The following is a 13,143-nucleotide window of genomic DNA, read 5'->3' on the forward strand; positions in this document are numbered from 1 at the left end:
TGGAAAATAAGAGGAAAAAGCAAGTTAGACTATAGAATGAATGATAAGAGTCAATCGGCTAGGCATAAATATTTCAGTTACCCCAACACACTACAAAACATTAAAACATTTAGAAATAATATGCAATTTAAAATATAAAAACTAAATTATTTGTAAGAATGATTGAGCCATCTTGACAGCAGTCATAAAAAATAAAGATCATATTTATCCTTAATCAGTCAAAATAAAGAGACCATATTTTCTAGCTACGATAAGCTTCTGTATTATTTCTAAAGTTTAACCTGAAGGATACATGGCTGCTGACAGATCTTTAGACCAGGACAAACCTATGCTAAAAGTGAAAGGCTTAATGTAGTATCTGACGTAGCATATTTTCTTAATTAGTCTAGTCCTGCGGTCAACAAAAACCATTACTGTTACCTTCACTGGTAGGTTTTAGGTGTGACAACCTCAGCAGATCTTTATGAGACCAACCATTTCTTTGTTTGTATTTTGTAATTGCTAAAGCAACAACCATGCCATTCTTTCCATTGTACCAGTCTGCAACAGCTTTTCTCAGGGCACGGCCCCACATGCCACATTTCATACCCTCCTTCAGATCCTTTTTAAATTGGATGAAAGTGAACAGATGAGTTGGTATGCGGCAGACTTCAGAAACAGCCTTAAATGCAGCTTGTTTGGTTTTTGTATCAGAGCACTGTGAACAAATTGCAAGAGCAAAAAGCATGGGCTCCTGTTTTGCTGCCCGGCCTTCTTGACTGAACGTCTTTATTTCCTGTACCACATCACAGCCTTTGCCATCTTCAATCAGTCTTATTAAAGTTTCAGCATTCTGAAAGCCCAATTTCTGCTCCTTGATGTAGTATGTACCACCTTCTGAACCAAAACATAAGAAACGGTGGAGTCTATTCATATCCGTGACATGCCATACATATCCACCTTCAGAGTTCGGCACCTGCCTATCATTCAAAGGATGCATTTGGTCTGCGTCTTCATCCATTCCTTACAGTTTCAAGGAAGCCTGCTGGGGGGGAAAAAAAATGACCTTACTATAAATTAGGGATGTTACATTTAGTGTAATCAACTAATTGACTAGTCAATAGAATTTCCATCAACTAGTTGATTAGCTGATGAGCAGGGAAGTTGCAGCAGGGTTTAAGAAAAGTATTTTTTTTTTAATTCAAGCTAATTAGAACCTTAATCTCAAAGATGAAAAGTTAAATTCCTTAGAATCACCATATAGGCAAGTTAAAGGTGACCTGCCAAGGAATGGTATAGAAGAAGGGAAGACTTGTATTTACAATTTGATGCTATTAAAACATTTTATAAAGATTTTTTTAAATTAAATTGATCAGATCTTGTCCCTTCTCCCCCTCCTCTTTTGCTGCAAGACTGAATGATGACACTGTACTTGATAAAGGTAGGAAACCTGAGCAACTCAGAATTCAAGAGAATTCTAGATTCAAAAAACAAAGTAAAAACATTTTGTGTTTTGTTTGTATTGGCTGTTTAAATTAAACATCTGACAAATAATAAAGAAAAATGCTATCTCTTTAAAAAAAAAAAAAAAAAAAAGTCAAACAGTCTTGTCCTTTCAAATGAGAGCCACGAAAGCTCACAAGCAAAGAGAGAAAGAGAAACAAGACATCCCAAACTTTTCAGGTCTGGTTTACACACTGCAAGACAAAGAAATAACATCTGTAGGCCTATCATATTCATATCCTAATCAAAATAAGATGCAAGGCCACAAAATTTACATGGTTAAATGAAAACTAAAGAATTATTCTGAGAAGTAAAAATACAGTTGTAGAGATGCCAACGGAAAGAAGCATACATCATAACAAGCGAAACATAAGGTGGACATTAGAAGACAGTATCCCAAGACATAAAAGCATATAACATAACACAGATGCATATGAAAGTGAATGGCTCATGGGTAGATAATTTCCACTGCCATTGTCTGGCTCTCAGCTAAGGCTGGAAACATTCCTATCACTTTGTAAGTGATCAGGTGACAGTACACCACACCCAGCAGGTGTGTGGGATACACCTGCACTTCTGTAAATACGATTATTGTCCAATTAGACTGGGGGAGGGAGGGAAATCTTTTCACTTGTCTATACACTGCTAAACTTTAAATTTGAACTGCCTGAGAAGAAAGCCTGATACATATAACATGCATCAGAAAAGCTGTATTTTGAGAGTCAGATGATCTTCTAGATCAGGGGTCTCCAAACTTTTCTGCCCGAGGGCCGCATTAACTATCAAACAGCAGTTCGGGGGCCGACTACACACTTGAGGTCCAAATAAAAAACAATCAAAACATGGATGTTGTTTTTAATTATTTATTTAATATTATTTTATTCAGTTATTATTTAATAACACATTGATACACTACACATGAACACCTGTATTAGTGTGAATGGTGAAATTGTTTCCTGGATGCCAAAATAGAGCCCAGCCCACTAGTGACCTCATGAGAGAGCTAGCCAATAGGATAAGAACGCACTGGCCAATAGGGAGCAATTGTCCACGCCAAGTCCCAACCCCTCTTGCTGTGAGGGACGCGCAGAGCCCGGGCTCGGCCGTCGGTCCGCAGGGCGTGTGGCCGTCCGTTGGCGGCTCCGATCCCCCGCACCCCCGGCCGGGGAGTCTCGCTGCCCAGGGCAAGGGCTGCGCGGGTCCAGAGTCCCTCCTCCGTCCCGCTGGCTCCTCCGGCTTCCCTCTCCTGGCTGCCTGCCCAAAAGCAAGTGAGTGCCGGCCGCCCCTGTCCTTCCGGCCCCTCCCCCTTTTGAGCCGGCACGCACGGGGCGTGCCGCTCACCCTGGCGTCCCTGCCCCTTCTCCTCCTGGGTCCTGCCGCCTTCCTCGCCTGCGGCTGTGCGCCCTCGCTCCCCTCCCCGTGGGCTTTCCCTTGGGCTCCGCTGCGCTGCGCCGCTCGGCGCTTCTCCAGGGGAGGGGCTGTTAGTGCGGGGAGTTTCTTCCCCGTCACAGTCTCCACGGGCCGGATGAGAGGGCCTCGCGGGCCGCATCCGCCCCGCGGGCCGTAGTTTGGAGACCCCTGTTCTAGATTACTAAGGAGAAATAGGAACAACAGACAAGAAAAAGCATATTACTTCTCTGCAAGTATTTTGCTGCTATTCTTTGGAATAAAATAAATATGAGGCAGTCACATGATAAGACTGGCCCACACATTTTTAATGGTGTTAAATAAAAGTAATGAATGTTTTTAACTAAAATGCTTTTAAATACTAATATAGATGGAGTTTAAGAACTCTATTACTACTTTGGCTACAGATATCTCACAGACTGAAGAGAGACAGTAGTCGAACACCTACATGTAGTGAGATATACACACTCTTTTCAGGAATTACAAGGAAGGGAGTTGAAGATTAGTGGTTTCATTGCATTCCGACTCTTGATAGATTTGTATGAAGCAGTGAGGTGCTAGCAACTAAATTAGGAATGCTAATTTTATTTATCTTTTTACTCATCATGTTTCCAAGAAGTATTTCTCACTGTGAGTTTTCAGAATAATCATGTGCAATTTTCTTTCAAAGGTAAGCCGCTTTCTGTTCAAAAACTGCTTACAGCCAAACACATACTAACTTCTGAATTGTTACACAACATTTCCTAGGAAAAAAGTGTTTCCTAAAAGGCGTGCATTTGGCTACGTCTACACCGGCATGATTTTGAACAAATACTTTTAACGGAAGAGTTTTTCCGTTAAAAGTATTTGCGCAAGAGAGCGTCTATACTGGCATGTGCCTTTGCGCAAAAGATCTGCTTTTGCGCAAAAGCATCCATGCCAGTGTAGATGCTCCCTTGCACAAGAAAGCTCCGATGGCCATTTTAGCCATCGGGCTTTCTTGCGCAAGAAATTGATGTTACATTGGCCTCTTGCGCAAGAGGACTTATCCCTGAGCGGGAGCATCAGAGTATTTGCACAAGAAGCACTGATTTTGTACATTACAACGTCAGTGTACTTGCGCAAATACTCGCAGCCAGCGTAGACAGGTGGCAAGATTTTGCAAAAAAGCGGCTGCTTTTGTGCAAAATCTTGCCAATGTAGACACAGCCCTAATGTATATATGCAATACAAAGTGTTTTTATATCTGAAACACGATATTCCAACATGTATGAAGTGGTATGCCTGATCAAACAGCTGGGACAGTCACATCATACTTTCAAAAAACTGGGACACATTAATCTTTGAAGTGTTACACAAATGAGATTTTAGTCAATTAACTAACTCCTAAAAGGTTTTCTTCCAAATGTAGAAGAACTAGATTTTGGTATAGAACAATAAATTGAACATCTCAGTAATGAATAGAAATGGGATGTGCAACAGATTGCGACATACAGTAATCAAAATCCTGAGTGTGAAATACATGAGATGATTTCACCCTGTGTTCTAAGTCAGTTGTTCCCAAACCTTTTTATACCAGGAACTGGCAAACCCACTCAAACTTTTCTCAGAGGGGTAACATTTCATTTGCATATTCATTATGCAAATAATGAATATGCAAATAAAATATTTTCCATTCACCAAAATATGCTCAGTCCCAGCTCATGCCTTTATAAAACAATCGAGTATACTTGATTAGCTTATTAAATGTTACTTAATATCCCTAATTAGCAGGGCTCGACAATTTAGGTAATCTACTTGCCATAGGCGAGTAAATTATAGCCTGGCATGGAGCCGCAGCGCGATCAGCGCATGCGCAGCGTGTTGAACCATGCGGCTGGTGAGCGGGGCTCACTGCTGTTTGGTGAGTCCTGCTAATTAGCATGTACCTCCACTTTACATGCTCTTGCTTTATGTGCATGTCATTTTAGTAATGCCCATAAGAAATACCTACATGGACAAAAACCAGCAGAATGTGGCATCCCTGAAAATGGGCAATTGTAAACAAAGTGTCTTGAAGGCCACATATAGAACCTCAGTGGGTCGCATGCAGCTGGTGAACCACAGGATTGCCCACAACGGATATATGTAATCCACCTATGAAATATGGATGGGAATGACTAGTCGACTATCGGATAAACAAATGCTTATCCGATAGTCAATAGGTCCTTCCCCCACACTTGCTGTCTCTATCAGAAAGGGGTAGCAGTCATGGGGAAGGGCGAAGAGGACAGGGTGCTTCAAGGCAGCAGTGCTGCATGGAGCCCGGAGCCACACCCTGGGCTCCATGCAGCGTTGCCGCTTTGAAATGCCACGAGCAGCCTCCCAGGTGGCCCAGGCTGTATGTGGCATTTCAAAGTGGCAGCACCACGTGGAGCCTGGCTCTGATGCTTTGAAATGCCCTGGGCTGCATTTGGTGTTTCAAAGTGGCAGAGCTGTGTGGAGCCCAGGGTCAGCTGGGGACTCACCATGCGATGCTGCTGCTTGGAAATGCTGTGGGAGCATGGGGCCAGTGGGAGACTGCTTGAGTTCCCCAATTGCCCTGCGCTCCCTGCAGTGCTTTCTCCTCTGAAGTGCAGTAACAACACTTCATAGGCAGAATTGCAAATTGCATCAATTATTCGATTAGCCAATTAACTGAAATTTGACATTTATACTATGAAACAGCCAACATTAACATAATTTTTTGCAGAAATATTAATTTATGTATTTTTTGAAGAACCCAAATGATCATCTATAACCCTCATTATCAATATAGGCCTTCTAACAGAGAGCTATGCTCTAAATGCCAAGAGAAGTTCAACACTGATACAGAGTGAAATGTTCTAAATACGTCGTCACCGACCCATCCATCACGATTGACTGGTCAATCGGGGGGGGGGGGGGGGGAGGAAGGGGGCATGACCAATTGATCACAAGGTGACCCAGCCCCTCCCAACATTCTCCCCTACCCCAAGAAGGAGCGCTGGCTTCCTGAAGCATGAGGGTGGGCTGGGGTGGGGTGGGGTGGGGGACGGGGCAGTGAGGTCCCGCAGCTGTATGCCAGAGCTGGAATCTCAGGAAGCATGCGGGCTGCTCTCCCCGCCCAAACAGCTGGCACATTTCCTGAAATTCTGGGTCTGTCATGCCACCAGAAACTTCCTTCCCCCTGCTGCCTGCCTGTGTGTGGGGGGGATGAGTGGGAGTCCTGGGACCATGCCAGCTCCAACTGCTCAAGAACTGCACGCTGCCATGGGGAGCAGAGGAAGTGTGTGCACTCTTCCTGAGCAATTGGAGCTGGTGTAGTCCCAGGACTCCCACTCCCCCTGTACAGGAAGGCAGCAGGGGGAAGGAAGTCCCCGGCAGCATGACAGACCCAGCATTTCAGGAAGCATGTTGGCTGTTTGGGGGCGGGGGGAGCTGCAGGACTCCCCAGTACCGGCCGAGCTGTCCCTGTTCTCTCCCCACCATCCTGACCCCCATGAGTACCCTGCCCCCCCTGCCCAGACCTCCACCTGCACCCTGCCCAGACCCCATCAAGCACCCTGCCTCTGCCTCCTAGCCAGACACCCACCTGCACCCTGCCCTGGCCCCCAATAGGACCCTGCCTCCTGCCCAAACCCCCACTAGCACACTGTCCCCTGGCCAGACACAATACAGCACCTTGCTCCTGTCCAGGGCCCCACCTGCCTCCTGCCCCCACCAACACCCTGCCCAGACACGATACAGCACCCTGCCCCTGCCCAAGGCCCCACCAGCACCCTGCCCCTACCCCAGCTCCCACTAGCACCCTGTCCCCTGCCTAAAGACGATACTGCGCCCCGCTCCTGCCCAGAGCCCTAATGGCACCCTGCTCCCTGGCCAGACTCCCACCTGTCCCCTTGCCCAGGGCCCCACCAGCACACTGCCTCCTGCCCATTCAGCACCCTGCTTCTGCCTCGTGGCCAGACACCCACCAGCACCCTGCTCTTGCCCCCTCCCTCCTGGCCAGATACCTACCTCCAGCTAGCTCCTGTACCCTACTTTCCACCCAGGTTTTGCATCCCATTCCTAACCCACTCACTGGCAGCCCTGTCCCACACACTGGATCCCTCATTTTTGGCCCCACCTCAGAGTGCAGAGGGACCCACAAATTCCACTAACCCTGGAACTCCAGAAGAGTTAATCTGTCCTGAGGCCTTGAACCTCAGTCCTACCTCCCCTCTCCCCATCGAGTCGGGGTGCCAGGGGAGGAAGGTGTCTCAGTTGGGACAACATAAGTGAGGCTTGGGGGTGGGGGGGGGGGGGCTTGGAAGGGTTGTTTTTTTGCATCTCACTTGTGCAAATCTGACTGATTTTTCTGTGGGTCAGTGTCTCCGGACCCAAAACACGGTCCCCACCCCTCACATAAATAAAGACAACACTGAAATGTGTGTGTCGGACATAATATTTTATTTAAAAATGAAGGTTGACCAATAAGCCCCAATTGGGGCCAAGCCTCCCATCTGGCTGCAGCATCATAACACCCCTGCATCTCCACACCACCCCCAACCCTAAGCTTACCGGAACCCCCTGTCCTGAGCCTCTCACATCCCCAGTCTTCTGCCACAACACTACTGCACCAGCCACACACTGCAAATCTGTGTCCTGAGCCCATCATAGTCCCAACTCCCCCACCCTGAGCCCCTCATACGACCAAACCTGAATTGCACCCTCACATCCACAAGTCTGTTGGTTGCTCAGCACCCCAAGCCTCCACATGACCCCAATACTCTTTGGCCTGGAGCCCCGTCCCTGAACTAGCAGCCCCTTTTCCACCTTCTCCTGCACCCAAATTCCCTCCCAGACTTTGCACCTTTCACCCGTTCCCACACCCAAATCCCTCATTCCCACCTCAGAGCTTGCACTTCCTGTCTCAATCCAGTGAGTGAGTAAGGGCTGGGGACAGCAAATGATGGAGAGGAGGGGAACTGAGAGGGCGGGACCTTAAGAAAGGAGTGGGGTCTTGGGGAATGGATGGGGTGGATCTTGGCTTGCCCTGACATTTAAAAAGTGATCTTGGGTGTAAGAAGTTTGGAGACCACTGTTCTAAATCAACATTTTCTAGAGAGCAACACTGAATAGCTTGTGTCAGAAGAACTACAGCTAGATTTGCTGCAAATACACTGATTTTGTTATTCATTTATATTTTATATATACACAGAAGTGATTTAAAAAGGAAAAAAGACACAATTAATCCCAATTTAAAACACTTACATTAAAAGCACAGATAAAGAAAAGCTGTAATAAAACTACAGGTTTCAATATTAACAAATGGTTATATTTAACAGGTATTTAAATTGCAGATGAAAGCATACGTATGAATACATCTGAAATTAAATTTTGGTTTCACATTGGCTATATTATAAAAATTCAGTACTGGAAATCTATAATGATTTTTGGTATTTATATCTGTAAACACTTTGAGGACTTTTTTTTGTTCTGTAAAGAACTACAATCATTTACCATCTTTTAAATAACGGAGACTTGGTGCAATGACTCACATAACTGGAGCACTGTCATGGAAGGGTATAAACTGTTCAGGAAGAACAGGCAGGGGAGAAAAGGAGGAGGAGTTGCATTGTAATTAAGAGAGAAGTATGATTGCTCGGAGCTCCAGTAATTAGAGGGAGAAAAGACTGCTGAGAGTCTATGGCGCTTAAGTTTAGATGTGGAAGCAACAGGGGTGATGTTGTGGTTGGGGTCTGCTATAGACCACCAGATCAGGTGGATGAGGTAGACGAGGCTTTCTTCGGACAACAGAGAGAAGCTTCCAGATCTCAGGCCCTGGTTCTCATGCGGGACTTTGATCACCCTGACATCTGTTGGGAGACCAATACAGCAGTACACAGACAATCCAGGAAATTTTTGGAGAATGTTGGGGATAACTTCTTGGTACAAGTGCTGAAGGAACCGACCAGGGGCCATGCATATCTTGATCTGCTGCTCACAAACAGGGAGGAAATAGTAGGGAAAGGTAGAGGTGGGTGACAACCCGGAAAGTAGTGATCATGAAATGGTAGATTTCAGGATCCTGACCAAAGGAAGAAAGGAGAGTAGCAAAATACACACTCTGGACTTCAGAAGAGCAGAGTTTGACTCTCTCAGAGAACTGATGACCAGGATTCCCTGGGATGCTTACATGAAGGAGAAAGGAGTCCAGGAGAGCTGGCAGTATTTTAAAGAAGCCGTATTGAAAGCACAGGAAGAAACCATCCCAATGCACAGCAAGAAAAACAAATATGGTAGGCAACCAGATTGGCTTACCAGGGACATCTTTGGTGAGCTTAAACACAAAAAGGAAGCTTACAAGAAGTGGAAACTTGGATGGATGACTAGGAAAGAGTATACATATATTGCTCGAGAATGCAGGTGAGTTATCAGGAAGGCAAAAGCACAATTGGAATGGCAGCTAGCAAGGGATGTGAAGGATAACAAGAAAGGTTTCTACAGGCATGTTAGCTATACGAAAGTGATGAGAGAGGGTGTGGGACCCTTACTGAATGAGGGACGTAACCTAGTGACAGATGATGCGGGAAAAGCTGAAGTACTCTATGCTTTCTTTGCCTCTGTCTTCACGGACAAGGTCACCTCCCAGACAAATGCACTAGACAACGCAGCATGGGAAGGAGGTGGACAACCCTTGGTGGGAAAGAACAAGTTAGGAACTCTTTAGAAAAGCTAAACACACAAATCCATGGGCCGGATTTAATGCATCCAAGGGTACTGAGGAAGTTGGCAAGTGTCGTTGTGGAGCCTTTGGCTATTATCTTTGAAAACTCAAGGAGATTGGGAGAGATCCCGGATGACTGGAAAAGGCAAATGTAACGTCCATCTTTAAAAAAGGGAAGAAGGACAATCCAAGGAACTACAGACCAGTCAGCCTTACCTTAGTCCCCAGAAAAATCATAGAGGGGATCCTTAAGTAATCCATTTTGAAGCACTTGGAAGAAGAAAAAGTTATTACGAATAATCAACATGGATTCACGAATGGCAAGTCGTGCCTGACCAATCTGATTAACTTCTATGATGAGGTAACTGGCTCTGTAGCTATGGGAAAGTCAGTGGATGTGAGATACCTTGACTTTAGCAAAGCTTTTGATATTAGGTCTCCCACAATATTCTTGCCAGCAAGTTAAGGGAATATGGATTGGATAAATGGACAGTAAGAAGGACAGAAAGCTGGCTAGATTGTCGGATCCAACCGATAGTGATCAATGGCTCCATGTCAGGTTGGCGGTCGGTTTCTAGCAGAGTGCCCCAAGGATCTGTTCTTGGACCAGTTTTGTTCAACATCTTTATTAATGACCTGGATGATGGGATGGGTTGCACCCTCAGCAAGTTCCCAGATAACACTAAGCTAGGAAGAGAGGTAGATACGCTGGAGGGCAGGGATAGGGTCCCGAGTGACCTGGACAAATTAGATGATTGGGCCAAAGAAATCTGATGAGGTTCAACAAGGACAAGTATAGAGTCCTGCACTTGGGATGGAAGAATTTCAAGCGTTGTTACAGGTTGGGGACTGAATGGCTAAGCAGCAGTTCTGCAGAAAAGGACCTGGGCATTACAGTGGGTGAGAAGCTGGATATGAGTCAACAGTGTGCCCTTGTAGCCAAGTAGGCTAACAACATATTGCGGTGCATTGGGAGAAGCATTGCCAGCTGATTCAGAGAGGTGATTATTCCCCTTTATTTGGTTCTGATAAGGCCACATCCAGAATATTGTGTCTAGTTCTGGGCCCTCCACTATAGAAAGGATATGGACACACTGGAGAGGGTCCAGCAGAGGGTGACCAAAATGATTAGGGGGCTGAAGCGCATGACCCCTGAGGAGAAACTGAAGGATTTGGGTTTGTTTAGTCTGCAGAAAAGAAGAGTGAGGGGGGATGTGACAGCAGCCTTCAACTTCCTGAAGGGAGGTTCCAAAGAGGATGGAGAGAGGCTGTTCACAGTAGTGACGGATGGCAGAACAAGGAGCAATGGTCTTAAGTTACAGTGGAGGAGGTCTAGGTTGGATATTAGGAAAAACTATTTCACTAGGGCTGTGTCCAGACTCAGGGTTTTTTCCGAAAAAAGTAGCCTTTTTCACGAGGAAGAACACCTTTTTTCGAATGCAAACAGGGGTTTTTCGAAAGAGAGCATCCAGACTGCCTGGGTGCTTTCTTTCGAAAAAGCGGCTTGCTTATTCGAAAGTTCCGCTTGCAGTCTAGACGCTCTTTTTCGAAAAAAGTATCTTTTGAAAAAGCCTCTTTCGAAAGAGGCTTGCAGTCTAGACATAGCCTAGGAGGGTGGTGAAGCACTGGAATGAGTTACTTAAGCAGGTGGTGGTTTTTAAGTCTCGGCTTGACAAAGCCCTGGCCGGATTGATTTAGTTGGGATTGGTCCTACCTAAAGCAGCGGGCTGGACTTGATGACCTCCTGAGGTCTCTTCCAGCTCAATGATTCTAATATTGAGACCAACAGCCAAGAAAGATTCAAACGTCAAAAAAATATATAAATTAGCTATGTGGCAGTGTAAACGAGTAAACCATGAATCAATGAGCTCAGGCTCCTTTATGGATGGGGCAGGCAGCTCCTATCTGGGTTGATACAGAGGCAGCAGGGGGCTGGACTTGACGACCTTCTGAGGTCTCTTCCAGTTCTATGATAAGGGGATGGTTGGATGAAATAACATGATCTTGGTAACTAATTGACCATTCATTATCAGTTGGAAATAGGTCAATGGAGGGATGATAGGAGTTGCTATAGGGAACTTTCTGGGTGTCTGGTTGGGAGTCTTGCCCACATGCTCAGGGTTTAGCTGATCGCCATATTTGGAGTCAGGAAGGAATTTTCCTCCAGGGTAGATTGGCAGAGGCCCTGGAGGTTTTTCGCCTTCCTCTGTAGCATTGGGCACAGATCACAGCTGAAGGACTCTCTGCATGTTGGGGCCTTCAAAGTATTTGAAGGCTTCAATATCTGAGACATAGGTGAGAGGATTATTCTAAGAGGGGTGGGCGAGATTCTGTGGCCTGCACTGTGCAGGGGGTCAGACTAGATGATCATAATGGTCCCTTCTGACCTTAAAGTCTATGAGTCTATGAGCAGCACAAGAATCTGTGTGTCAGTCCAATGTTCTCCCCACTAGTCTATTCTCCCCCTCCCCTCCCCAGTCTGATCTACCTGGATTTATAAAGATAACGTGATGGATGGAAAGACTGCGAAAGAATATCCAAGCTAGGGATGAGAAAAAAGTTATTGGCTGGCAAGCATCCTCTTCTACAAGACCTGCACATTCACTTTCTACAGGAACCTCAAAATTCATTCTTCAAACGGAATGTTGTTATTGCCAGGAAACCATTCCTAAAGGGCTTTGTAGAAACATTGCTGAGGTATCTCAACACAACCGACTGCAAGAAACATACCGACATCCCCTGCGCCTCAGCCCTCTGGGTCTTTCTACTCTTCGCTTGTACGAGACGCCGGGCACCTGTCTTCGGGGGTTCACTAGGCAGCTCCTCGGCCAGCTCAGTCACAACACTGGCCGTTCACTCGCCCTCGCCTCGCCCTAGCTGGGAATATCGGCAGCGGGCGAGTGTTTCTGTCCCAACAGGGCCCCTCTTCCCTCGGCAGCTCGCGCCGGGTCCGCAAAGAAGCGCCCGGCCTCCCGCAGACGCGCCGCTCCCGATGCCTCCCGCCCGGCAAAAGCGGGGCGGAATATCCCTTGGGGAGCAGTGAAAGGCGGCGGACTAGGCCGCTGCCCAAGGGAGGCCCTACCTGCAGCTCCGGCCAGTGGCGCAGCACAGGGCGCTCTGGGGCTGTGGCTCACACGGCGCCAAATCCTACGTGAGCCGGAGACCGGGACGCGGGCCGGGCGCAGCAGGAGGCGCCGGCTCCGGCTGCGGCTCTAGGTTTGGTTTCTCCTCGGCTCCCCTCGAAGTCAGCCCCGCCCTGCTAGAATCCCTGTCATGACAACAGCGCCGAGACCCGGATGGAGCCGCTGTTCCTTCCTTCTCCCCGGCAGGAGCCAGACTCCAGGGCCCCGGATGGAGCCGCTGCGCCTCCCTCTCCTGTGCCAGCGACCGCGGATGTAGTTCCCCGCTTCTGCGATCCTAGGAGCCGTTGTCTACGCAACGGAACCCTTGTCCTTCCGCCTCCGCTCAGCCTGCTTTCCACGGACCCGGACCGAGCTGCCTCTCCCGGGGCACAGGAGCCGAGGAGGACCCGGATCCCGGCAGCGGACTGGCTGAGGCGCCTTCCG

At 47.1% G+C, this 13,143-nt stretch overlaps 1 protein-coding gene across 5 annotated transcripts in view; it reads right to left on the minus strand.

Annotated features, from left to right (window-relative positions):
• RO60 (Ro60, Y RNA binding protein) overlaps positions 1-13,136 on the minus strand; it is a 37,250-nt gene extending 24,114 nt beyond the window's left edge. Inside the window, exons 1-2 of one of the 5 annotated variants that reach the window (XM_006129140.4) lie at positions 12,660-13,133; positions 421-1,021 (exon numbers count right to left, since the gene is read on the minus strand). In XM_006129140.4, the coding sequence (XP_006129202.2) occupies positions 421-1,000 (580 nt within the window). In that variant the 5' untranslated portion in view covers positions 1,001-1,021; positions 12,660-13,133. The other 4 variants (XM_006129139.3, XM_006129141.4, XM_006129143.3 and 1 more) reach the window with 4 other exon arrangements.
• Positions 13,137-13,143: the final 7 nt, after the last annotated feature.

The sequence above is a fragment of the Pelodiscus sinensis genome, chromosome 9 (genome assembly GCF_049634645.1).
Source record: "Pelodiscus sinensis isolate JC-2024 chromosome 9, ASM4963464v1, whole genome shotgun sequence".
In the NCBI taxonomy this organism is placed as follows: domain Eukaryota; kingdom Metazoa; phylum Chordata; order Testudines; family Trionychidae; genus Pelodiscus; species Pelodiscus sinensis.